Raw genomic sequence first — 27,618 nt, 5'->3', positions numbered from 1 at the left:
CATAACACTGCTCTCTGTACCTAATTATTACTTGGAACTCTCCTATTCAAGTACCGGTCTAATCAAATCCTTCTTAGTTTGTAGAAGCTGATAAGATTACAGCATAAAGAATTATACTGCTGAATTAGGTCAACCTTTAAAATAATGCTGATGTATGATGGTGTTCTTACTTTTATTTTCTCAGAATGCACATTTTCTCTGAATTATTACTCTTCATATCTGAGATATTGCTACTGCATGTCAGGTTTTTAATTAAAATTATACCAGTATTCTTGGAAAAAAAAATCTCAAAAATGCTGCAAAATCCTATGCTAATTATAACTTCTACTATTGCTCACTCTGTTTATACAGAAGATTTTAAGATATGTATCAGTGACATAAATACCTGCTTCCCTTGAAAAATGTTTTTACAAGAAATCCAAACACTTACCAAGTAGGAAAACAATCCCTTTTTCACAACCATGAGTGAAGGGATGCAAAATCTCTATTTGAAATGAAAAATATAACTACTGTTATCCCACAAAGCAACATTAGCTTTTGGATCTTTACCTGTTAGTGTAGACAGTACACTCTTCAGTATTTAACTTCATGCACTCACTGTATTTATTTGCAGCTTCTTCATATTCCCCCATTTTTACAAAATCATTCCCTTCATTTTTCAACCTCTTGAACTTCTCCATAGCTTCCTCACCTACAGCATGAAAGGATCACAGTGTCACATGAGGTCAGTTCATTAAGGGTGGCTGAATGATCTGTGCAGACTAAGGATTAATGCCTGGCAATGGAGTCCCTCTGTCACAGCACTCAGCCACTCCTGTCCCCAGCCTCCCCTGCTGCTCCAACAAAGACATGACCACACCTACATTTGGCTCCACAAATACGGCCCCATCCACCAGCATTAACACACTCTGAACATAATGGGAATGCAACAGACAGCTCTAAGCCTTCCCAGTTTCTGTGTGGTAGAGAAGGCCTACCTGTCCCCACTGAGACCCTGCTTTTACTTACAAGAGTGGAGATTTGATCAGCAGGATTAAAGGCCTTCCACCATCACACCAAGGTGGCCATAGTTTGATCTAATAATCTCTTTGCAATCAACTACCACAATTACCATGCTATACTGACAGTGACAAACAAATCATCACATCAGTTGGAGTTAGGGATACTTCAGTAATATTCTGCTAAGAACTATTTCTAAAGGATGCTGTGAGGAACCTGGAAACACCTAACTACACTTTTTTTTTTTTTTTTTAATTAATACTGTGTTATTCTGTAATTGCCTTTCCTTAGCTGCAAATGCTTTTGGTTTAGGCTACAGTTTTTTGCTGTGTTTGTAGTGAAAAACTGATCTTGACTGCAGCTTCATGACTCTGTTGTGAGCAAACAGTAATTCGCAACGTAGCTCTAAGTAAATCATAATGAAATTATCTATTTTTTGCACCATGCTAAAGAATAGGACCCCCCTGCCAAGCTTCTGGTTTTCAACACTGTATATAACCAACAACTGAACTCATTGAGTTCTTTTATAAAAACATGACAGTTTCTTATGCCAGAAAACTACCTGTGGACTTGGGGAAAAAACAAACTACATGAAACACATAACTAAATTACAACTCAAGTTGTAAGACACAAAGAAAAACATACAATTGTTGCAAAAAAGTGCCAGCCAACAGTCAGGTTTAACTACTGATTGAACATTTTTGCTGGCAGCCTTTCAGTACCAGCTATCATTGTCAGGTCTCACTGATGCATTAGAGGCATAAGAAGGCAACCAGAACTTCAAGAGTCAACCTTCAGTGAAGAAAACAGTTATACAATCATTTTTTAATATTTATAAAAACAAAGCCTAACCAAAGCCCATTCTATTTGAAATAGACTGAGACCTGTTTAGCATCAAAGTGCTGCCAAGCACTTGGAGGACGCTCAATATTGCAGTAATGAATTATAGACAAATAATCCCATCACTGGGTGTGTATTTGGCCAACAGCCCAATTATAAACCGCAGTCAGCCCTGTGGTTAATCGAGGGGAGACTATCTTCAATACTACTTTATATTGAAATAAACTCAAAGGGAAACCAATTAATACTTGAATAAGGAATGACAGTTAAAGCGTTTGCGAAGGGAGTGTTTAATGTCAGTAAGAACTGAATCAGAGAGCTTCCTTCACTTTATTTACTGAAACAGAAAAATGGAAACTGCAATGAAGGGGGGGAAAAAAAGGAAGGAAGTTAGTTTCCTAGAGTTCAGCACTCAGTGATTATCAACGGACAAGTCCAGAACATATTTGAAAGGTGTCTTCTAAATATTTTCTGCCAAAGTTGGGTGTTTGTTTGGGTGGTGGTTTTTCTAGGGGAAAACTATGTTATACCTGTATTATGATGTCAGGGAAACCACTGATGCTCATGTCTTGGGGAGCATCAAGCACAGCATGGCCAGCCAGGCAAGGAAGGGGACTGTCCTGCTCTGCTGTGCACTAGGGCAGCCTCACCTCAAGCACTGGGGGAGGGGAAGATATATGAGATGGCTGAGGTCACTTGGTCTGTTCAGGCTGGAGGAAACTGAGGGGAGACCACACTGAGGTCTTCAATGTCCCCACAAGGGGAAGCAGAGGGGCAGGCACTGATCTCTTCACTCTCAGGATCAGTGAAAGGACTCAAGGAAGCAGAGCTAGGGGAGGTTTAGGTTGGATATCACAAAGAGGTTCTTCACCCAGAGAGTGTGGCTGGGCACTAGAACACCTCCCTAGGAAAGTGGTCACAGCACCAAGGCTGACAGAGTTGAAGAAGGTTTTGGACAATGCTCTCAGGCTCATGATGTGACTCTTGGGGTGCCCTGTGCAGGGCCAGAAGCTGGGCCGTGGTGATGCTGATATTTTGCTGATGAGCATTTCTGCTGATTTTATATAACTTCAGAAATTACATGCTGCAAACTACAACACTTGGTTCAAAAAAATTACCATAACTCTGCTCCACAAGCACATTAAACTCCATCACATAAATGACAGTAACTTACTTTGGCTTTTCACAAAGATCCCTTAGTGTGCTTTTCTAAAGCACTTCCTTTGACATTGCTAAAATGTATTCCATTTTGTAATTAGTATTGGCATTAGCTATACATACGGTCCATCTGTAATTCTTCTTCCCTGTTGACGTCTGTACTACTTGGCTTATTCTCTGAAGTGAGGTTTCCTCCATCCCACCTGTGTAGCTGAGCAGCAACTGGAACAACTGGAATTGGTGGCAGCTTCTCCCTCCAACTGGGACCATCCTGATCTATTAAAGTCTTTGTTATTCTGAAAAAGAACAGTCCCACCAACATGAATTTTCAAATACTTAACTCACACTTTAATAATTTACAAACAATTCATTACTGCAATGTTCGAATTTTTGAAGAAAAAAACCTGAACAATTATCCTTAAGGCTAATTTGAAAAATATTATCACAGCAGTCAACAGTATCACATTCACTTAAGATTCAGACCTTTTCAACTTTAGAGTATTATGCTGGCATTTAGAAGACAAGCTGACTTCAGCATGATCTATTAATATTTAAGCCAATGACTGATTCTGCAACTAAGCTCTAAATGCTGCCTACCACATCCAGTTAAGAAATAAAAAAAAATTTTCCATGTACTTATTACTTTTCTCAGCTGTTCATTGCTGTTATTTGTAGTAAGTGTAGACTACAGTATTCTCAGTCAAAATGTGATACTTAAATATGCAAATGTCAAATGAAACCTCTTCCATAACAACAGTCTAAAAAAAGCAATGAAGGTCACAAAGTAGTCTGCATTACACTGCATTTCATAGTTATATAGTTGGAAATCTATCAATTAATCCCCACTTAAAAATATCTTCATTACATATCAAAACTGTTTAGCCTTTCTTAAACCAACACACATATATGTCAACTACTTCCAAGTATATGTGGTTCAATCCAAAAACTATTTAAGTGGGAGTTTCCCATTGCCTTTTTCACTTTTGCAGAAAGACATAAGTAGACATAGTAAGTGAAGCAATTTAAGATTTCATGGTTCCATTAGAAATTTTGCACTGTTAAAAAAAAAATCAATTATGATAAGAGTAACAGTGTGGTAAACATCTCCTAATCTCAAAATAGGCTTCAGAATCAAGTTCAACTGGCAAAAAAGCCTAACTCATAATTTACTAAAATTTTCAGATCAGGTGCACTACCATCTAACGTAGGTATAAAAAACATACTACACGAACACACATCCAAAAAAAACCCCGAAACTAAGAACTTTGAAAGTGGCACAAATGACAACACAGAGTGAATATAAATTGCCCAACAGAGTTTTCTTATTTACTTGCATTCTTTTTAAGTATTTGAATAACAGCTATTAAAAAAACAGTGTCAGTGTAGTGCTTTGGCAATAGAATCAGAGCGCCCAAGACCATATTCTTTTCCCACTGCCATCTGATCAAAAAATAATAGAAGAAGCAGCACCAGTTCTTATCTCCTTTATGTAAAGCAATTACTAAAAAAATTTACAGAATGATAGACTAAAAAGTCTGTTTGTAGACCTATATAATGAGCAAGTTTGTCTTACGCTATGCTGCATAAAAAACATGTTTTTGACTTGAAAGTAAATTTCTTCATTCACAGAGTATCACATTCCATAGTATAACGGAGTTTCTTTGTTTATTTTCTAACTGATAAAAAAAAGACTATTTTAATGTGTGTTAACTGCACATGCCCTTGCAGGGGCCTGTACCACTCCTAAGTATCTTAGAGGACATACCAACAATGTGGCTTGTCCAAGTACTGCTTTGCTCTAATTTTATTAAAACTTCAGGATTTTAATGATAGCCTGAACTCAACTGCTGAGAAAAAAATGTGGCGCACCATCATAAATTGAAGAACCCAAAGCTTCACTCAGGTTGTTTTTTTAGGCAACAAAACAGTACACTTCATATTAACACGTCAATTAATTAACTTTAGGTATTTCCCACAGAAAGTAATGGAGTAATTCTACAGGAAACAAGAGTCATATTGACTTCCTATTTAATTTGGTTTTTCCTTTATCATAATGGGCTTAAAAAGTTGGAGGAAAAAACTCTAATCCATCAAAATCCACAAAAAGAATCCTTCCTGCAGTATCTGATGATCAACTGACTATCATAATGTAAGCAGAGTCTTTTGCAAAAATGCACACCTGTGTGCCAGGATTAGTTTAAAAAGCACAGGTGTCTCATGAAAAAGCTGGGACAAATACACTCATATCTTGCCAGCAACACCCTGGCTTGACCCAACAATCCTGCAGTTCTGGAGCTGACCACAAATTTCTTTCTGCAGTAGAGTACTCATATGGGACTTTGTAAAAACAACTTCCAAGATATTCCATGCAATTTGTTCACTGATACTAAAGGAATTGAGATAACTGGAATGAAACCTCAATTTAGTAGAAGGAAATAAATGTACTCCCACACATTAGAGCTTCTGTATTTCTAACAGAGAAAAGTGAATAATTAAACACTCAAGAGGAAATTAAAATATATAAAGTAGGAAATCCATTGATGTTCACAAAGTTAGGAAAATGCCACTAACTAAAAGCATGCCTGAAATGCAATTTCTAGTTATTTGACACACAACATTTAAAGAGCCAGTCTTTTCAGTTTGTCTAAAAAAATCATCTCAGGAATCAATAAAAGACACAATTTAACATCTACTAATCAACATAAGAAACAGCCAAACAACTGCTTATACTTGTTTCCATTATACATCTAAACTCTTCAATTATTTCCTTTTGATTGCAAAATGATCAGGTAAAGGCTTGATGTTAAAAATCCTTGTATTTTATGTAAGTATTAAAAGCATGTAATTGATTCTAAGGCTTTTGGAAAGTCTGCTTAGCTATGTAAGCACAGAGAGACAAGCTTCAACATGGTTTATCAAACCCACCCTCAGACACAAGAAGGGTGCTGAATTTTTCCTGTCAGCAAGCATCCTAGAGCATCTCTATCCTATTCCCCACAGAGAATTTTAAACCAAGAAATCCTCCAATAAAAGAAGGTTGTTAAGATCTGATCTCCCTAATATAAAAAAAAAAAAAAATACAAAAAACCATTACATTTGGGGTAGTCACTTTAACTTGAAAGGCAGTACAATAATGTTGTGGGGGTTTTTTTAATTTGTTTTTAGCAAGGTCTCTTACTTCGGAAATGAAAATGAAAGCTTTAGTACAGTTTCAGTGGAAGTTTCAAATGCTAAAATATTTTTTAAAGAATATAGTTAAGGTTCAATTACACAGGAGATCTATGGTTTAGAAACCAGTAATTCGCAAGCAAAAAAGAATTACCAGCAGAAGAGAAGAAGGAAGAAGCAGCTGAAATAAGGTGATGGGTTGCCAGGGAGGAAAAGAGTAATGAGCAGTGAGGCTAAAAACATAAGGAAGGCCTAGAGAGGAGAAAAGGAAGAGTGTTAAGGGAAGAAGGAAAATAAGCTTATTGCTAAGCAAGTTCCAAGTCAAGGAGAAATATGAAAAAAGTACCTGCAGATAAAATAAGCCAAGGAGATTTTTTAAAAGTGTAGTAATTGCATAGGTACCAGAATAAGCAGTTATTCCACCAATTCAACTGCCCTATTATCACCACAGATACAGAGGATCACTAACAATTTTTGTGTTATCAAAAAATTAGGACTTTTAAGAGATTATAAAGTGTCACAATTTCCTCTAGCCAAATAAATGGATTTTAAAGAAATATATTATGGACTTTTTAATGAATAGTACAAGTGCTCATAGCCTTGCCTTAAGAAGATAAAAACTACTACATTCCACTGTAAAAGCCACATGCACGTGGGCTCCTGCTCAGTGATTAATGACTATTCTCTTTTCAACTTTATAGTACTAAAGCATAATTAGAGAAATTCAAACATCTCTCTTGGCAGCAAGAATTCATGTTGAAAGTATTAATACTTGAATATAATATCCAATTTTATTTTTTACACCTTTAAGCTTTGTAGCCAACCACTGTATCAAGATACTTCAGTATTTCCACAACTGCAGCATACAGAAGGATTCACACTTAACATAAACCTCCAACTGCCACAGAAAGACTGTTAATATGTAAAAGAAACAGGATGTCAGAGAAATGGCATGGACCTTAAGTATTACTTTACATAGTATAAAATACAAGTTAGGAAAGAGACCAAGCAGAAGCACTAGTTAAAAAAAAAAAAAAAACACAACTTCAAAATACTTAAAATATTAGATTTTTGAAAAGCAGGAAAGGCACCCACTGGTAGGAGAGGAAAACTGAAATTATGAGAAAACAACTAGAAGAATAGCCAAATCCTCTACCTATAACGAACTAGTTGTGCAACAATTCCGAGGCTACAATAGAGGGAGCGTGTAAAACAAACTAATTTGAATTCTGTTCTTTTATTTTGACTACTATCAGAGAACTTCTGTGTGGAGTTACCTGTTAGCACTGTCGTTTGCTGCCTGGATGCTGCTGTCTATCTGCAGGACTGTTTTGTAATCAATGTACGCCTGTCGGTATCGCTCCATGGACTCGTTGGCCATTGCTCGGCGTAGAAGAGGCTTGAGGGAAAATGGCTGAAGCTCCAGAGCTCTGGGAAAAAAAAAAAAAAAAAAAAAAAAAAAAGAAAAATGCAGGATTGAAAAACAGTAACTGAAATAATACTAATAGAACTATTTTATGATACACTCATCTATATGTAACTCTGTAATTTCAGATGGCACTTAGAGTAAAATAACTAAGGAAAATGGGTCCGAGTGGTTCATATCAACACCCTAAATTACACCCAGTTTTGAAACTGTTAATGCTTCTACTGCAGCTTACTTTACTCAAAGCTCTATCTTCCATCTGGAAAACTACTCTCATCACCAAGATATAATTAATGTAAAGGCACCTGCTTAAGAGCAAAAGCTATTTTTCTCAAGTCATGCCTAGATCTACAAGGATTTCAAATATATGGTGCTTTTGCCTACATGACTTTCAGTCCTTCTTCCTTAAAAGGAAGCATGCACTTTAAAAAACCCATTGACTAGGACAGGAATATAGATCTGTCTTTCTCTGGACTTTAGGTTTTTGCCTGTCTTTTGTCTGTTTACATTTTTGATTGTCTGCCCGGTCAACACCAAGCTCAACGTTGTGCAATTAGAACTCCTTCCCAACACCATGCCCTTTTCCAGCAATATGAAGCAGTCCACAAAGGCTCTATTTCTTAAAGACTACCTTCTTTTCAATGAATCTTGCTAAAGAAAGATAAACTTTTGAAATAGTGAAATTAAGATGAGTCTAGGCAATTTGATTTCATGAAGTGATAAAGCAATCCAGATTGAGATATCCCAGCTTTCTGCTACAGATACAGTCAGCTCCAAGATTAGACAAGGTTGCTTGGGGCTCAACACAGCTGGGCCTTTAAACCCTCCAAGGGAATCTCTGCCCAGCATCTCTGGGCAACTTCTTGCAAGACCAAGCATAGTTCATGGGGAGGTTTCTCCTAACATAAACCCTACATAATTTTTTACTTTGAAATCAAGTAACATCTTTTATTATACTGTGCTGCCTACAGAAGATTTATTTGACAATGCCTAACTTACACGTGTTTGCAGGTTTGCAGTTCTGCTTCCCAGTCTCTAAATTATTTCTACCACTAAGCATCATGAGTTCTTGTGCATCCAGGAAAATATGCATGACACTAAGAACACTATCATTAGGCAGTAAGACTAAAAAGCTTCTAATTTGTAGGAATATAAACCCTAAAATCTCTGTATTACTGATTCCAGCTGATGTCTTACATACTTCGAACTTCCTGAATAGAAAAACGCATTGGCTTTAAATACACCATCTTGGCCAGCTGTCTGTGATCCTGCATCTATTTTAACAAAATACTACTAATGAGTCATTTTTTAAGAGAACTTACTCTGTCAGGTAGAATATATGCAGTAAGTTAAATGTTTTGTACCTTTGCATTACAAAGGTACAGGCACATTTGATTTTTAGTTCTGGAGGGCTTTTTTTTTTAACAGTAGAATTCTGCTGTACAAAAAACTCCACAGACTAATTAATATGATTTCTAATTCTTGCAAGATACTTTTTTGCACCTTAGGCCTCAGCATTATGAACTCAATCTTTGGAAATATTTAAAAACCCCAAAACGTCAAAAATACAGTAATAATTTAGTGGGACACAGAGTTTAGAAGTTACTGAAGGTGTCTGAACTTCTCTAATTCCTGTATCCTTAAAAGCCACAATAAGCAGAGAGGATTTTAGCTCAATTCCTTAACAGCTGTAATTACTGTTTATTACTACAAAGTATGTATTTAAAAAACCCAAATCAAAACAACAAACCAACAAAGAATACACACACATACACCATACATGCGCTCAAAAGCAATTTCCAATACTGTGATAAGCATCTGGCTTAACAAAGCTTTTACATGTAGTTACTGCAGAACTCCACCGCAAGCCTGCTTTTATATTAAAAATTTTAATCCCGCTATGCATTTCTGTGAACACAATAAGCTTAAAACTGCTCTTACACAGTAAGACAGTAAGTTAAAAGTTATTCCTTTCCTAGTTTCCACGTAATTGTTTACATAACATAGGTATCTGTCACTTAGACAGGGAATCAGACTTTATTGATACTGTTCTAAGTCAAACAGCGCTAGCAATATACCAGTTAAAATGTTTAATCATCACCAGGAATGTTGTTGTGCTACATGGGAGGTTTTAATTTACCTGTTACAGTCCTGAATGCAGTCACTGCAGTTCCCTTCTTTGAGGTAACATGCTGCTCTGTTTGAGTACAAGACACTTAAATCGTCTGGACTTTGTTCTCCTAAAAGAAGTTACAATTAAAATCGAATAGTATTACTGAAATTACACTTAAGAATTAAAGATGTGCTTACTCCGAGCTGCACTGCAGTGATGCAGTATGCTGACACTGCAAAGCAATAGAGAGCTTTCTTTTATCATGTCGCCTAGAATATGTAAGTATTCAAACATAAATAAATGCCAACAGCTGCACCCCAAGAAAATTAAAACATTATTTCACTCATCATAATGTATTTTCTGTCACGTAAACTGCTGTCTACTGAAATGATGAAGATTTACTGCATGTTAGCTCCTGTCAAAAATGCAGACGGCAGGCTAAATTCGTCCACTCGTAGTTCCTTTAAATCATCTAAACAGTTCTAGATTCAAAGCATTACACTCACCTAGACCAGTGACACAGTCAATCGCTTCCGAGTATTTGAGCACAGCTTCTCCAAACTGTCCACTCTTAAATAACTCGTTGCCTTCACTTTTTAGTTTTGCTGCAGCAGGGGGAAGTGAAGTGGAACTGTCACCACCAGCCGACTGAGACTCTCCTCTATGCGATTTGGAGATCTCAACTTCGGCGCTTTCGCTCTTCTCATCACTGCGTAAATAGCCATTAACTTCGCCTTCATGGTCGGACAGATGCTTTTCTGACTTTTTCTCCGACGCGCCTTTTTTCTGCGCGCTCTCCGCGGAGTCCTTGTGTTTGCCGTGCGCCTTGCCGCCGCCTCTGCCGTGCGCCTTTCTGTGCGCGTTGCCCATGGCGGGCTCCCCGGCTGCCGCGGCCGCGCCTGCAGGGGCGTTAATGAGGCGGGTTAGAGCCGCATCATCAGCGCCGACTATCGGCCCGCCGCGACAGGGGGGTGCCGCACAGCGACAGCCGCCACAGCCCGCGGCGTGCCCGCGCTAGCGGGGCTTATCTGCCTCAGAGAACGCTGCTAAGCCTACGGAAAATTCCTACTTACAAGTAACCTGCAGTTGTTACTGAGAAGGGATCGCTCCGAAGCCTCGTTTTCCCTTGCTGGGCACAAGGAAACCCCTGTGCTAAGGTGTCAGAATGGTACAGGGCTCACCTTGAAATTAACTCCTTAATTACCGCCTATTACAACACGGACGCTTCGATCTTCCGTGACCAAATCAAAAGCTTGCATGTTAAAATTAGATCACAAGCTATCAAACATTCTCAAGAAAATTTCATTTAAACATGTCAAAACCCCTTTCATGCATACTTATGATCATTCAACTTTCGTTGTTATTACAAATTTAGTTAGGAAAAATCATAGAGTAAGGGTATCAGATAATAAAATCTCTTATCTTCCATATTCAGCTGAATTTCTACCACATTACCACCGCAGTACTCAAAGACAGATTTCTGCAAGAGCCTGACTCTCGATACTACTAATCACAGAACAACTCTGCCTTTTTGGTACTATTAAGATGCTATCTTCCCCTTCCCTCAACCTGATGTATTTATTTGTCCAACAGAATTTTTTTCACATGTTGGAATGATACTTTCAATGTACTTTATCAAGACATCTGACACTAACTCTATACAGATGAACTCTAGATGGTCCAAAATGAAAGAAATAATTTTTTTAACACACAAAATGTTACTGAAATCAAACCGAACAGGATGGAAAAGCAGATTTGTAGAAACAATAAATCCTCCAGTGCCTCCGACCTAGCTGAAGTCCTTGTTTTGAAATACCATGATTAATAATAATAAGTTCATACTCCACAGTGGGAACAACGATAGGCTAAATCTACCTACACAGACATTTTCGTAAAATTTAAATTATTTATATTTGAGACATCCACCTATCCATCCAACTGGTGGTGTCAAACACACCAAAAATGTTTAAAGCCTATTTGCTAGGGAGAATGCTGGTAAAATGCTTGCTGGGCAGATGAAGACACCAGTACATTAACAATTTCCTTAACATACATGCTAAAATACTTTCATTTTACATACAGAAAAAAAAATAATTAAATGTCACAGAAAAACAGGTGATAGGACAAGCTTTCAGAAAACATGCCAAAATACTGCCAAAGAGCATCCCAGCTTCTAGAGACAAAGAAAGAGCAAGGCAGGCATATAATGTGTGATGTGAATGTCATTAATGTGTAATTCCTAAATACAGGAGGAAATTTCCTAAAGATGAAGTTCATAGAACCAGTCCTGGATTAAACAGGAAGCATTTCTGACTCCATATGGAGTCTGGAGTCCCCCTGACAATAGGCATGCTGATAGTTACCTTGTTTAGCTGCTGGGTAATACTAATTGGTTAAATATTTCAGGTCTGAGTAAACAGCATGCAAAAAAATGTAGAGCCATACTTCTCAAATATTGTTCTCATTGTCTCTTAGTTTCAGTCCTCAAAAACAATGCTCCTGTACTGGTCTCTACAGAGAAACGTATTTGTGAAAGCAGTATTCTGGGCTAAAAAAAAAAATACCAATACTTCTGAACTTTTCTTAAGGAAAAAAAAATTCAAGACACATTATAAATGCCAAGGAGAATCTGAAGAAAGGTACTGAAAAGTCTGGACAGAATTTTGTCTAGAATGACAACAAGCACAACTAGAAAAAAATTTTAATTTATGTTATTACTGAAATAATTAACTTTAAATGGAAGGACATCATAAAACTATAAAAACCCCACTGAACACTCTAATAGGAATATTTGAAGTTTGGGGGGTGTTTAATATTATATAATATATAATAATATATATATAATATTCTTTAATATTGTAATCAAGTTATTATCACACAGCTCAACAAATTTGTCTTAATTAAAAGGGGCTGTTTAAAATGTATCAATATATCTTTAAATTCTATTTTTCACTTGAGGTTATAACTTTTAGAAACATGTCAAAATGCCAGGTGCCTTGTCAAGCATATACATGATTTTTAGGTTTTGCAGTATCTGAATACTGGTTCTTATAGTCTCTAAGATGCAAGCAATTTTCCGTTCCTATTGTACAGAAAGGGCTATATTTACTTTTGCTTTCAGTTAAACAGAAGATGAAGAGTGACTACACTCTATTTAGACTGTAAGAAATCAACTTTTCAGTCCGAAAGAAAACAAAAAATATTTTGATTTTTCTTCCAATCTCTAAATTGTAAGTTTAGTAGGAATGCATTAGGCTTACCAACTGGAGTGTGAAATAAATGTGACTACATGACCTGGGACTACATGGACTACTGGACTGCCTGTGATTACAGGACTAGGTTTTAGTCTACTTACTGCTGTTAGGTTCACAGAACATTTTTATTCATTACCTGAACTGAATTCATATTTGTTTCCAGTTGTAAAAGAAAATACAGAGTAATCTATGACAATGCATGCCACTTAAATCTCAGAAATATTTATCAATATCACAGGAACACATATGCTATTGGCGTCAGTTGACAATCCTCCCTATGTTTAAAGGCCTAACCTTTCATCAACAGAATGGAAGTCTTCCTATGGAGCTAGAAGGCACATAGTCATTTGAATGCTCACAATAGAAAACAACCCCAAATTAACAGACATTTAAGGCTAAGGACATGATGCACCCTTTCTTCCAAGGTTTTAGATCAGGAGATTTGGTAGACACCAACTGATGTGGAAAAATGTGTTTTCCCTAATCCTGTGTGCCAATAAAATATTATTATATCCCACATGTAGAGTCCAACACTCATGACTAAGCTGCAAAACCCACAGACTGATTTAGTTTCAAGATAAAACACAGAAACATAGAAGTCACAGCTGTCATGCCACAATACCTTAAAGAACCAACATAACTAAGAGAAAGGAGAAGGGTGAAATCAGCCTAGGGATGTTATTCTGTTGCAGGCAGGAGCCCAGCCATGAAGCCGGATCCAAAAGCAACCTGCCAATGCAAGCCTTCCTAGCCTCTGCTGCCCCACCTCCTCCTGCAAGCCATGGATTCTGATTATGCCAGTGGCTTCATCCCAAGAGCCTTGCAGTTAATCACACACTCATCCAGGAATGGGAGATACACTTCGACTGCTTGTAAACTACATCCTGTACAAGAATTACATGTTGTTTACCTCTAACATAAACTTCCAGAGCACAGAGATGAGCTCTTAAATATATACATATATATATAGTTTCCAAAACAAGTAATAACAAAAATTACAGATGTTGACAAATTATACTTGATCATTTTTACACCCTTTGATGCAAGCATGGGAAGAAAAATGCAGGAGAAAAATGTGTTGGTGGGAAGGCGGGAAAGCTGTGTCAGAGAAAGATCACATGAACACAAAATGTTCTCCCTCCAGAAGAAATTTTTAACTGGGTCCACATCAAAGGACAGATGTAAAACTGCACAGGGAAGCAGGTGATTTATAGCAACATTTTCCATTTGTCTCTGTTATGTCCATTCTAGAAAGAGCTACAAAGATGTGTAATAAAAGTGGATTCTAGATTTCACACTCCTATCTACTTTAAGCAGTCAATTTAAGTTTAGTCTTTGAATAGGCAAAATTCCTTGCAAGAAAATATGAATGGATTGTGTGAATAAACATTACAATCTCAAAGACAACAATTTTTCCTTAGGTTAAAATAAAACTGAAAATGAATGATAAGACATTACCTTTATCTCCACCATGTCTTTCACGTTCTTCTGTATTTTCCCCTCTTCCTTCATAATCTTCTGAATCCTCTATCTCCTGAATAAGTATTTTTTTTCCTTTGCCTTGAGGTTCAGATACGGGCTTTAAACCTTTCAGTTTCTCCTCAATCTCTAGTAGACTTTTCTACAATAGAGATAAAAAACCAGCAATAGCAGAAGTCTTTTTTATTATGTATATAAATTACAATTTATGTACAGCAAATACATTCTGTTAAGTAATCAATGTGAAATGCCAAAGAATTATCAAGATAAATGTTGCCAGTATAAAAAGATGGTAAATAAATGTGGACTTTTCTAGGACTCAGCATCAAACCAAGATGAATAGTCAATTTCTGTCTCTCTCACAAGAGATAGACACAAGATATGTCCACATCTTTGTGTGAAGATATCACATAAATAAATACTTTTCTTGAATGCCCTGCTCTAAAAAAAAAAAAAAAAAAAAAAAAAAGGTAGATTTATGATTGTGGTATCTGCCATGGTCTACTAAAAAGAGATGTGGAAAACAGGTTTTCTAGGGAATCTCCAAAAAGGCCTAAAATCATAATCAAAATTTATGTTATGGAGAATCTGATGTCAGATGGACATCTGATGGAGAAATGTAACTGAGAGAGCTAGAACCACAACAGTCTCTTAACAGTGTAGCAGAAGGACACCGTTGAAAATGGTAAGGTGTGCTCCTCTTATAAGAACTGCAGTTAGATGATTATTCAAATAGATCAAACAGTTTCTCATTCCATAACGTTTTACCATTACTCAAAACAATTCCTTTAATTGCACTTGGAATCATCAGGGTTGGAAGAGACCTTTAAGACCAAGTCCAACTGTTAACCCAGCACTATCACTGTAATCCATGAACCACTGAATCACTTTACACTGTCAGAGCAGACTAAGACACACCCAGCATTATGTGGTAATTCAGTGCTGTGCAAGGAAGTGCCATCTCAGTACTTCCTGTCTCAAGAAACACATAAGAACAGGATCAAGCAAAGATTCACATGGACAAATTACCTTGAAGAATTTCAGTTACTTTCAACCAATTCACTTTTGTATTAGTGATTCTGGATATAAACATGCACTCTGCCTATGTTCCATACATTCATATTTAGCTCAAGAGGGTTTTGAAGATCCTCCAAGCAATGGGAAACTTGAAAAAATGCCCTGCCAAGCACTTGTCATTTCTAGATGTGCCAGCCAAGTCATAATAGCTGGCATGGATAAGGACAAAGTACAGACATATGTTTCAGCTACAAAAGCACTGCTCAGAAAAGCAAGTAATGGAAGAGTGCAATAAAAATGAGTGACTATCTATGTCTGGTATTATAAGAAGTCTCAGCACAGCCTATTTGATATATCACTTCACAAAGACTGTTGCACAGTTGGTCATCACAGACTCACAAGCTATTTAGTTATACAGCCTTGTAAACAGAAAATAAAAAGAAAAAAAAAAGATGTCTTCTAGAACTTAAATCTAGAGACATGTAATTCCTTGGTTGAGATGAAATTCAGGAGCTATTCTGGACAGAAACTTAGCTCCAGGACCACCCTAAAATGGATAAATGTTGTATGTGGTGAATTTGGCACAAGAAGATTTCTCTGGTTCAAGCAATAGTAATAAATAAATCCATGGAAAAAAGTAGCAATGAGCAAGCTGCTAGCGGCTTATGGCACGCCAGCAACAAGATCTGGACAGAAATCAGGTTGGGACAGCATTCAGAAGTCATATGTAAAAACATTGGGAGCGTAGTGGTATGATGGACTCATAATTAACATCCAATGAGCAGTTTACTATCAAAACTGCCCAGTACTGAAGAGTCTCAGGACACGCAGAGTCCAAATGCAAGGACTGTTCTAACCTGCGAAACCTCCCTAACACACCAATGAAAGGACACAAACCAAGCCTCTCCTGAACAGGCAAAGCAATAGTAATACAAGGACCACATCCTAACCCTGATTTTCAAAGAAAGCATCTCGCTTTCTTTGATCCAAAATTGGTTAGGAAGGCTCCAGATTTATCAGGAGGTATGAAAGGTTTTTCATTCTACCCTGGAGATGAGACATGAGAATTTATAACACAACACTGAAGCAAGGACAGAATCCAGCTCTTCTCCTTTTGGGTTAAGTTTACCACTATAACAACAAAAGCTTGGCATCAATGTTGAATTTTTCTTCTCATTATGAATTCAAACTCAAATGCCTGTATCTCAATAGATCTTTTCAAGAGAAATTTCCAAATAGCTTTGATCAGTAAGACACTAATACTGCAAGCATGTTCAGCAGAAAATGTTTTAGGCACCTAAATTACATTAACAGAGAAGACTTTTCCTCACAGTCAAGTCCTGAACAAAAGATGTGGCCACATTCATGTACCTAATTTCTACCACATGTGGTCTTGGGAAGCTGATCAACAGCACAGCAGATTGAGTATGTCTTCAAAACTCATAATTACATTAAACAACATGAACTGTACTCACTTTATGCTACAACTGCATACAACCTCTTTCTAGCCATATTCAACTCACTGATCTTTACCTTAGCCATAGAGTTTTCTGGTTCAACAGACAACACTTTATTCAGATCTTCTAAAGCTGTCTGGTAATTCTGCAGATGACTGTGTACAGTGGCACGACGCATCAAAGCTACAGAATAACGAAGTGTATTATTTATGTATTTAAATTATAAAGTGAATAAAATTATACTATTTTTTCTGGACATATTAAGTGCAGTTATGCATTTTTAAAATTCTGCAATTACACCTATATTAGTAACAACTGTTTTCTCAATGATTTTTAATGATGCAATTTCACATGATGTCTTTTGAGGCAGCCATCATGAATTGTGATGCACCTTTTCACAGTTTTCAGATTTGCCCCCTCCACCCATGGAAATACAGTTAGCTACATTCAAGTCCTTGACTTCAGAAAGGAATAACCAACAACTTTGGTTGTTTTCATGGCACTTTTTAAATTAATTTATGATTCAGTCTGGGTATTATGGAAACACTGCACTAATACAAGAGGCCTTACAGTTATCATATGAAAAACATGCTGCCATGTAAGAATTCCCATTACAGATCAGCAGGACAAACTGCATAAAACTTCATGAACCCCCAAAGAACCATTAAAACTGCTTTGGGGAGATACGCTGTTTCCTTATTTGTACTTAGATCTGATCTAAAGCTCAGTTAAGTCAACTAACAACATTTACCATTTTATTTGCTAGAGCTAAAATAATACATTCAAATTTTATTTTCTACTTTACCTTTTATGTTCCCAGGTTCCATATCTAGTACCTTCTCACAATCCTGCAAAGCACTGTCCCAGTCCTGAAGTTTGATTTCTGCTTGAGCTTTGTTATTATACACAGCTGCAGTCGGCATTACTGATATACTCCTAAAAGAAAGGGAATATTGATCACATTAGAGTCATTGTTAGAAAACCTGAATCTACAAACACTTCACTACTGGAAGCTGAAAACAGTACTATAGCAATATTAACACTGGTGTTCTAACCACAGCAGTGGTTAGAGACTCTCTCCTGTGAGACCACAGGCAACCAACCATCCACCAACCTGATTTACTGTCTTCAGAGGCCTCTTCCTTACCAGGAATTAGATTGTGTGATGTTGCAGAGGAGATGCTGTGGCTTGCCTGTCACTTAGACTACTACCTCCTCCTGCCATCCATGTAGACTCCAACAAAACTGCCAAATGGAACCCCTGAGAGATGAAGAGTAACTCACTACATAGCTCTGGGGATTATGATGGAAAGTATGGTGGTGGGGGAGAACACATGGGATTCTCCTCGATCTTGCTTGGAAAATGGAAAGACTCAGGTAAGAGTGGATGATTGTCCAGGTCAATGTCTGGCTGCAGGGCTGGTACTGTAGGTATGGCTTTAGATTCTGTAACAACAGAATCATCTCCAAGTAATAAGGACAGCTAGGATGCACATAACAAAATGGTGTAAGGAAATCTTTGCCAACAACCTTGCTAATGTTGTAAGGAAGATCCTAAACTATGTTCACTGGAAAGAATAGCAATGGAAGTTCCAGGGGGACAGCACACTGCAGTAGATTCACACTTTCTTTGTGGAAAAAAAAACAAACATGAAAAACAATCTCAAATTAACAATGCATGGGAAATAAAAAAAAAGAATAAAAGCTCTATGCAGCTATGATCCCAGTGGGATAACAGATACAGTGGATAATCTGTGCATGCTCTTTAGAAAGGGTAGGACGGTGAGGAAGAAGAGGAGATGCATTCCAGTCTAAGCAGTGATTCAATGTGTGAAGGTTTGTCTTCACACAAGAACAGGCTTCACACAAGAGACTGACAAGCCAGTCCAGTAAGCCAATGGGTAAGAATAAGAGCTCAGACTCTACATTTTCCATTCGAGCCATAGATGACCCCTTCAGGTTATTAACAATTCAGTCCAAAATATCTTACTTAAATATTTGTAACTCTGAGAAGATAGATTTCAGATAAGATTAGAAAAGTGACTGGTTAGAACAGCATGGTGTGACTATCACACATTTCAGAAGGCATACAATACCCCATGGGGTCAAAAATGGAAAAACTCTCCATTAGAAAGGATTCTGCCTATCCTTAGTAATTAGTACCTTATTTATGTTCCAAAAGAAGATGTTTTTACTTATTTTTATATTACGTATTTGTATTTTATTTATTGTGTATGAAATACAGCTATAGGCTTTTTTTATGTTTGTGTAAAACACCCAAACAAAACAAGAAAGATCTTATGGCTGCAAGTCAAGAACAACCAAAAAAAACCCAAAAACCCAAAAATCCCCATTAGCCATCAAAGTTAAGTTTTAACTTAAGCTTAACCTCAGTTAAGCAGCTTCTGGTCTATGAATATCATTACAAGTGTGCACACAAACACACATATATATACTTATCTATCTATATCAGCAACCTCCAGATAAATTTTCATAAGCTGCTCCACAAAATCCTGCCTCCTTCAGTGCCAACATGAATGATACTTCCTAAACATAAATCTTTATTAACATAAAGCTTATTTTATTGCTGTTCCACACTATTTCTATTCATTATCTTCTCCATACCTACCTGCACTGATCACAAATACATGAACATTCTCATACTTTTTTTCAAGGTTATCCCACTGTAATATCATGTCATTAATTATCTTCATATTTCATCTCACAATAGTATCATATCATTACCCTCCATTTACACTGGCATTTAGTACCCCAAGATTCCCATGTACTCTAAATTTTTAAATGACAACTTTGACGCTTCTGATTTCTGGGGTTTTTTAAGTCCTTACCATTTCAAAGCATAGAGTGAAATTACATTTGTAATTATTTAGTTTCTCGACACTCTGATTATCCTTTTATTTTTGTAAACATGCCCTTGAATCTCAACGGTTTAAAATATCTGAGGGAGCATGGGACACCTGCAGATTGCATTTCATCACTATCTAGCCCCTTCTCTTCTGATAAATAAAAATTAATATCAGGCTGGATCAATGCTTTAAATATTCTTCTGTCAAGTCTTTCTGCCCATTTGAAAATAATCTAATTGTCACTAGTTGCTTCAATAAGAAGTCGTTTCAATTACACTGGTCTAAAAACAACATTCACAAGTCAGATTCACTAAAATAAAAGAACACAACAGTATTTACCCACCGAGTGTAGTATGTCACAGCTTCCACATAATCGCCAGTGGCAAAGGCTTCATTGCCCTTTTCTTTTTCACGAGTAGCAATAAAAATTTTCTCTCTTTTTGTCATTCCTAGCAAAAAAAAATTTTTTACAACAACTAGCAACTTGCACAGATGTAACCAAAAATGTCAGATAAAATACACTGAATCTCATAGTCTGCATTTTTTAAAAGCACATGGCTTACTAAAAGACAAAGTTGTATTTTATTTTCTGTAATAGAACACTAAATTCTTGTAGGCATACAACTCAGCATGCAAGAAAAAACATGGTAGACTAACCTCTACCATTCAGTTATAGTACCAGATGTATGCTTTACTTCTTTACCTAGTGCACTCAACTAAACATAAACATTCTTACTGTTGAATAAGCAAGACTAGATTTTTTTTCAAAGAGGGCTTCAAGCTCACATGATCATCTAACAACTTTTTGCATCTCTAGGGGCTGAAAAATAAAGGTACTTTAACTCTATGATACACTTCTTTAATTTGTATTCATACTCTATAACACAGTATTACAACTAAAGAAAAATTATGTTTCTAAGACATTACCGGTTGTGTCAATTTTCTTTTCAATTATAGGTAGACTTGGCCTACTAAAGAATCTTGCTTTTGAGTTACTTTCTTCACAGTCTTCATCAATTTTAGAACATTCCTTTTCCACATCAAACCTTTAATTAATAAAATGATAAATTCAATGATGCTGTATAGCAAGACTCCTCAGCTGATAGAAAGGCATACTGTATTTTCATTATAAACCAAAGGAAAAGAGATATAGGCTGTGTTCAATTATCTGTGATCAAGAAAAATCTCTGCCTCACCTCCTCACCATCTTCCCCAAAAAAGACAGGTAAAATTTAAGAAACAGTATCATGAGGCTCCATCCCAGCCCCATCAAAAATCCCTATTAACCTTTGCCAAAATAACTAAGAAATAGCTTCAAAGCAATTTATACAGTAAACCTGAGATAAGTAGTCTCAGACCCTCTGAAAGCTACGCTGAAGGAGCTTTTGAAAACCATGTTTAGTAATGTATACCAAAGAAATATTGCTGTAGTACTGTAAAATAAACATAGTAATAATCAATTCTTTCACTATACAAAAACATTATTCTCACTGCTTTTCTGTGTAGGGTGTAAAGAAAAATAACCTTTTCACAATAATTTTGACAATGTGAAAAATTTCTTTCTGAAATTGAGATACTAATTTGAAAATTTATCCAACTCAAAACATTTTCACATAAGGCTAAGTGTTCTCCATTTTGAATCTCATATTTTGCTAGCTTACTTTTACCTATTTATTTATTATAAATTAACCACATAAATGTTTTTAAAATAAGAAGCGAAACATTTTGTTTAGAAAGCACCTAAACAATTGTTTGAAAGTTTTGAAATTATCCTCAAAACATTTTAAAACCATGATATGCTTTAAATTGGAAAATATCTTTCAAACAACTCTGTTTCAGTGTGCTCATAATCCAAAATAAATACACTCCATGGGAAACTTCACAACCTGTACTATTATCAGCATGCTAAAACACTTAAAGATTGTGTACATAAACATGTAAACAAAATCTCTACAATTACTTTGGAAAGATACAGTAGCAAGAGTGAAGAATAAATAAAAGAAAATAAATTATTGCAGGAATTATTTTTATAACCTATTTTCCTTGTCCACATTTGAACAAGAAGGCACCAATTTCTGAAAGATACATGCACAAAAATAACTGATATGCAAAACTTATGCAGAACAGGGTTTCTGCAGGGGCTTTGGGGTACAATTTCATTACCCAAACCCACAACATTTGCAATTACTGCACTGGAAACTTGTGCCTCTCTACTCTGACTCTACAGCATTATATTCCAGATTTCAGGAACTACAGAAAAGCTTCTACTATGTTCAACACAAGTATGTGCTTTTTGCTTTCTGTGCTGAATAATTTGGGCATCAATCTGTCATGTAACTTGGGAGGGTGATATGCCACCATTACATGATGCGGAGTGTTGTTGTATCAGAGCTCCATCCATTCTAAAATAGTTACTCTCTAAACCTCTATTAAGTGTAATTGCATCTGAGTAAACTGATGCACCTGCCTGAAGCTCATTCTTTGAGGTTAGTGGGGTTCAGTGCAGGAGTAAATATTCATCAGTTTTGTTTTCAATGTAGAACTGTGGCTTTAGATATAAAGAAGTCCATGTTTTTAAGTATATGTTAAATAACCCTAGAGCTGTTTTCAAAAATAAATTTCAATTAAATAATAAATTTTTATTCATTTTTCTGCTGATTTATTTTATTTCACACAGCTTTACAAAAGTATGGACTAACTTGTTCTCAGATGTTAGCAACATGATGTGCCATTTGCATTTTAACAGAATATTTATTACAAAAAGCCGAAGTTTCATCAGTGTTACAGTTCCCTAAAATGCTGACCTTAATATGTTGCTGCAAAATACATGAACTGTATTCCCTAGTTAAACAAATAAATAAGACTTATTAAAAACTGAAATATAAGGCATTTAACGTACTTGTCCCATTCACTGTAATCCCGTGGTATGTTTTTCTTGCTTCTTTGTTTGTTTTGCAATTTTTTATTCTAAAAGAGAAACAAACAGCCATCTTGTAAGACAATTTGTTGCAGTGGAATTCACAGTGGGTTTTTTGGTTTTGTTTCTGCAGTATGTATTTTCTTAGTAACCAACACTACTCATAACTAATCTCAGCTCAGTCTTGAGTGAAAATGTAACTCATATTGGCTTAAAGAAAATCTTGATGCATTTCATATATCTTTGCAATTTGAGGGGCTCCTGAGTCTCACTTTTTGTCTGCTATCCTGTCACATCACAGAGGCACTGAGTGAAACTTTCTAATTAGTATCTTGTGATGCCACCTTCCCAACCATTCTCTCAACACAGCAAGGGAGATCCCAGTCTTCAGAAAACCCAGCCTTGTGATGAGGTGTTTGACACTGAGATTGCATCAGTAACCTGGTTTTAGACTTCCCTTTCCCAAGAGAAATCAATGCACAGATTTTGGTAGTCCCTGGAACAAGCACAAAAAATTTGCAAATTTCAAAGTAGCAGAAGCTGGACTTCTTTTCACTATTTATCATTTTACTAAAGTTAATTCCAAGATTATTTACATTCATGTTAGATTTTAGACAAGCTCTATCACTGAAGCTTGCCTTACCTAAAATTTATCTTGAGCATCTTCCTGCAACAATCTGTTCTGACAATCAGATTTGACTGCCTTGTATCTCAACCCATCTCCTACACTAATGGACCCTATTTCACTAGCTGTCACCTTTGGCATCTCTTCTACCTCTGTCATGAAACTATACTTCTTCTATGCCCCTCCCTGCTTGTTGACTTCAAAATCCTTAATAGCAAGGTGTGGTTCCAAACAGGTATTTCACAGTGGAACAGCCAGTTCAAAATATTCCCATCTACCCTATCATGGCCATTCAGTCCTCCTCTTGCCTTGTATTCACTGAGTTAGACCAATGCAGTTCTTTGTAGAGTTGTGTATTTACTATTTTCTGTGTTTAGACAAACAATCTGATAGAGATCACAGTACAATCCCCGAATATCTGTACCAGTTCAATTCAGCATGAGATAAACCAGACCAAAGAAATGACCAGAAGCTTCCTAAAACTCGCTTTACCAGTGGTGACACTGTAACAAGGACATACTTCTGCAGCTGGATGTAAACACCTCAATTTACATAATGCAAATGTGACCCTTCCTGTAAACACTTCTGACTATCTATAATGTTAGGTTACACAAATTTTTGTAGCATATAACTTCAGAATTAGCCTTAATGTTAGGTCTTTCAGGAAGGGAGACAAAATGACAAATATGTTTAGCCAGCAGCACATGTTTAGAGGAGAGAACTCCTAAATATGCCTTCCTGAAATATGAGTTATCATTATACGTCCATCCTGGAGTATATTACAGATGTAATAATCTAATGACTATCAAGTTGGTTTTTTTTTCAACAGAAGTCCTTAATTTAAATAAGCAAAAATACTGCAACTCACAGAAGAAACCATCATAAGGTACTTACACTAATGCAACTCCAGCTTAGGGAGAGAACTATAGTATGTACATTTTAGGAATGAAGAAGAAACATTGACTCAAAAATCCACAATTTAAAAAATTGTAAGTCCTATCTTTGAAATAATTGTAACCAAGTTATGGTTCCAACAGAGTCAGGAATTTCTCCATCAGTAATATTTCAGAGGATCTCATTCAAGAGGCTTTGATGAAAAATGTACACTTGCACGCCATGGAACTCAGAAAAAAAAATCTGTGCTTGTCATATTTCCTGCCATAATTCATAATGCAGGATCCCACTGAGTTTGCAGCCCACTGAACATTTTCTGGACCAAACATTTTCTGGACACAAATTGGCTTCAGTACAGGTGACACAACTTGGCCTTGGTTTTCCTGTGAGCCCTGTGTGCTGGCCTAAAACATGACTATTCTATGACAGCTTACCAGTGTTGGTTTTTAATTCAGAATATCCAAAACAACACGAAGGCTATTAGATCCTACCACAGTGGATTTTTATAACAGAAAACTTGTATGCCTTTTGCATGCCCTGGGCTGTAGCATGAGGAGGTATCTGAGGATGCAAATCTTTCTGAAAGAGTATTAGAAAATCACGTTTGGCAAAGGAACCTAAGCTGAAATCTCATCAATACAGTCTTTTGAATATTAATATCTTTAAACACATGCTTTAGTTCTCTCCTGGACAAAATGAGGCAGCAAAACTATTAATTATGCAGTGTGGACAGTTAGGATAGTCCGGGGCAGCACGACAGGAAAACAGGAGTGTAAGACAGAAACTTCCACATGGTATTATAGAGGGGGATATTGCATAAACTTTACTCTTTTTCAGTCCCTTTTTGGAAAACCCTTCCCATGGATTCACATCAATAAAAAGAAAACACTATACAGAGTTATAAACTATCAGTAGTGAATTGAAATCACACCTACATATAGTATCAGCAAGAAAATCTGATTACAGACAAAACAAGATGCTTTCATTTACCAAATTTGTACCCATTAGTGCAATCCACTGGTTTAGGGTCAATAATGATGTCCAGAACTAGATTCATTGAAAATGCTGAACTTTTTATGCATCAGATCAGATGAACAGTCTCCAATCAAGTAATGACATAAAATTATGGAAGCCTTTGTGCATTTCTTTCTAGCAGAGGATAAATTTATCACAATTATTCTAAACTTGATCCCACTTACAAAATTAAATTATGCCAGTCTGAAAAATAATTATAGTCCCAACTGATTAGCCAAACATGTTTAAAAACTGTGAGATGACACACATCTTTATCAAAAAGAAAGAAAGAAAAAACAAAGAGTTGATTATGTATATTATTCAATTTTTTTGAGATTTCATGTTACAGGTATAAGCTTAGTGCACACAAACTGCTTCTTTTTATTCAGTAAGGATCTAGCAGTGATATAACTGTACTGCTGCATAAAATGTTTCAGGCTTCCCTTCTCTCTTCAGGACAGGTTAGAATTCCTTCAGAGGCCATCTGCTTAGACAAAAGGAATGGAAATCACATACCACAGGTAAAGCATAAAGCTATATCTAGGTTTCCTGGGTAATAATGCTAACACTAAAACCTTGTAGGGGGAACAAAAGCCGAAGAACAAAATTTGATCTGAAGACTGCTGCATGGTTTAAAGGAGGAGAAAAAAAAGTGAATATTTTGTCTTTGAATGGAGAACACACCCTCTTTTGTAACATGGAGTATCCTAGATTTCAAGACACTTTCCATCATTTTATGCTTACATTATAAGCTGGATTTACTGAGTTCGCGTGGTATTAAACCATTTTCTGTTCTAGGAGTTATACAGGACATGAATCAAGGACAAAGTTACAGTGGCACAATCTATCTCAGCAAAATAGGACAGTCAAGAGGAACATACATTGCAAAATATGGAAAAGTACAAGTTAATTTAAGAAAAACAAACCAAACTCAACAAAAGCACACCTTAGTCTCAATACTAACCACTTATAAAATATTCAATGGCATCCCCAGCCTCTTTGCATATCACATAACACAGACTGCCTAACTATCCCAAATGTCTTGGTCCAACATCTATGTACCAGCTGACAATAAGAAGTAGTTTCTGACAACACAAGAACACAAATCAGGCCTTTACTAATACACAATTAGTCAAGAAAAACAGGAATTAGTAAGAAAGATCACATGACCTGTAAAGACCCCTTAATAACATTTCTGACACACAAACCTCCAAAAAGAACAATGCTTACTGAATTTCCTATAGCAGTGTCCCAGAATTTCACTGAGAATTTTGAGAATCAGACTGAACTGACCCATGACAATACCTGACAATTCAGAAAAATCCCATCCACCTACTTGTCTGCCAATCCCTTCAGTAGCACTGTATTTAGTACGAGCAAGAGAAGCTGTTCAGATAAAAACTGATTTCAGGCAGATAAATAAATGGAAAAAAAAAATCCATCAAAATGTAAGGAAACTAATACCTGGGCAAAAGTGTAAATATTTGTTCTGCAGTCATGAAGATTTTTTAAGTCTGCTTAAGGGCTAAAATAGGAAGTATGCTGTATGACTGCAGTGGGAATACCAACACAAGGTATAAAATAAGCACAATCAAAGGCTACACATACACCAGCACTACCCAACACAGGAGTGGCTACAGAGTGAAACAATTGCTGCAGAGACTCTAACACCCACACTGTATGAGTTCCAGGGTGTTTGTTTTGGACTGGCTTCTGACTGGCCCCTGGTGGCAGCTGGAGAAAATCTCGTGGCATGATTTCATCCAGAAGGAGCCTAATTCACATGCTTAAACAGTACTTTGAAATATGAATTGAAGAACAACAAAAGGGTGTTTAAGGAGATCTGCTTTGGCAGTGAATTCTTGATCAGAATTAAAACATTATTACAATACACATGCTAGTACTAGGAAAGCATTTTTGTTTAAGTATTGGCCTCTTGCTAGGGAGCTTAAAGATTTTTATTTTCTGGTTAACAAAATAAATCTAGTAAAAAAGGCACAATGATTCGTTCATACATACAAAATCTCCCAGTTTTAGAAAAACCTGTAATTAACCCATATAATTAACACAATAAACTGGAGATACCTGATTAGTGGGAAGGCAGCTGCTGGAACAACGAATGGGAGGCAAGTTATCTTGTCTTTCACTTAGTGTGTCAGTTCTCAGGAGCTGTGATTTTTTATCATCTTCATTCATTTCTGTCACCCAGCTCTGAAAAGAAATAAATAATATATTTTTACCTTAAGGCAGTAGAACAATTGTCCTTAAAAAGCACTGTTCGTAGTGGAGAAAAGCAATTAAGACAAAGAGCAATAGTGCTTTTTCCAATAAAAAGTGATCTACCAAAAAACCCAAACAAATTGTAGAGTTAAAAGGGACAGTTAAGGTTC

At 36.4% G+C, this 27,618-nt stretch overlaps 1 protein-coding gene across 1 annotated transcript in view; it reads right to left on the bottom strand.

The window, feature by feature from the left end:
* The window catches only part of SPAG1 (sperm associated antigen 1), a 36,022-nt gene that overhangs the window by 7,175 nt on the left and 1,229 nt on the right, over positions 1–27,618 (bottom strand). The window contains exons 3-14 of the mRNA XM_066334164.1: positions 27,314–27,439; positions 22,678–22,745; positions 20,706–20,824; positions 20,122–20,227; positions 17,717–17,847; positions 16,988–17,094; positions 14,417–14,579; positions 10,211–10,651; positions 9,732–9,831; positions 7,443–7,595; positions 3,121–3,293; positions 550–691 (exon numbers count right to left, since the gene is read on the bottom strand). Of these exons, the coding sequence (XP_066190261.1) occupies positions 550–691; positions 3,121–3,293; positions 7,443–7,595; positions 9,732–9,831; positions 10,211–10,651; positions 14,417–14,579; positions 16,988–17,094; positions 17,717–17,847; positions 20,122–20,227; positions 20,706–20,824; positions 22,678–22,745; positions 27,314–27,439 (1,829 nt within the window). The remainder of the gene's footprint in view (positions 1–549; positions 692–3,120; positions 3,294–7,442; positions 7,596–9,731; positions 9,832–10,210; positions 10,652–14,416; positions 14,580–16,987; positions 17,095–17,716; positions 17,848–20,121; positions 20,228–20,705; positions 20,825–22,677; positions 22,746–27,313; positions 27,440–27,618) is intronic.

Source organism: Sylvia atricapilla, chromosome 1 (genome assembly GCF_009819655.1).
Source record: "Sylvia atricapilla isolate bSylAtr1 chromosome 1, bSylAtr1.pri, whole genome shotgun sequence".
Classification (NCBI taxonomy): domain Eukaryota; kingdom Metazoa; phylum Chordata; class Aves; order Passeriformes; family Sylviidae; genus Sylvia; species Sylvia atricapilla.
The sequence above is the reverse complement of the archived record's forward strand: the minus strand, read 5'-3'. Positions and strand labels throughout refer to the sequence as shown.